The 303-nt window shown below is 65.7% G+C and overlaps 1 protein-coding gene across 1 annotated transcript in view; it reads right to left on the bottom strand.

Annotated features, from left to right (window-relative positions):
• PARP6 (poly (ADP-ribose) polymerase family, member 6) overlaps window positions 1-233 on the bottom strand; it is a gene marked incomplete at its 5' end in the record, with an annotated part of 5,634 nt that extends 5,401 nt beyond the window's left edge. The window contains 2 exons of the mRNA XM_010188838.1: window positions 1-69; window positions 156-233. The exon at window positions 1-69 is cut by the window's left edge and continues 21 nt beyond it. Coding sequence (XP_010187140.1) covers window positions 1-69; window positions 156-233 — 147 coding nt within the window. The remainder of the gene's footprint in view (window positions 70-155) is intronic.
• Between the last annotated feature and the right edge of the window lie 70 nt (window positions 234-303).

The raw sequence follows: 303 nt of genomic DNA, 5'->3' as shown, positions 1-303 counted from the left end.
GCTCTCCTCCCCGGCCTCAATGTCAGCGTCCAGCTGCGGGTGCCGGTACAGGTCGGCAGCGCAGGTCCCCTGTGGCACAGCACCCAGCAGCACCGTCAGAGCCAGCTGGGGGTCCCCGAACCCCTCCCTGCACCCATGGCACCCATGGCACACACCTGGACGCCATAGAGGAACTCCTCGGACTCATTGTCCCCGTCGGAGTCATCGTCCGTCCAGTACTGGCCCTTGAGGTCCTGGGGGGCAGAGAGTTGTGAGACGGTGGATTAGGAGGGGCAGAAGGTTGTGGGGTAGTGGGGATGGGGG

This window comes from Mesitornis unicolor, unplaced genomic scaffold, assembly GCF_000695765.1.
Source record: "Mesitornis unicolor isolate BGI_N332 unplaced genomic scaffold, ASM69576v1 scaffold30277, whole genome shotgun sequence".
Classification (NCBI taxonomy): Eukaryota; Metazoa; Chordata; class Aves; order Mesitornithiformes; family Mesitornithidae; genus Mesitornis; species Mesitornis unicolor.
Note: the sequence above shows the minus strand (reverse complement) of the source record. Positions and strands in the feature narration are given on the sequence as shown.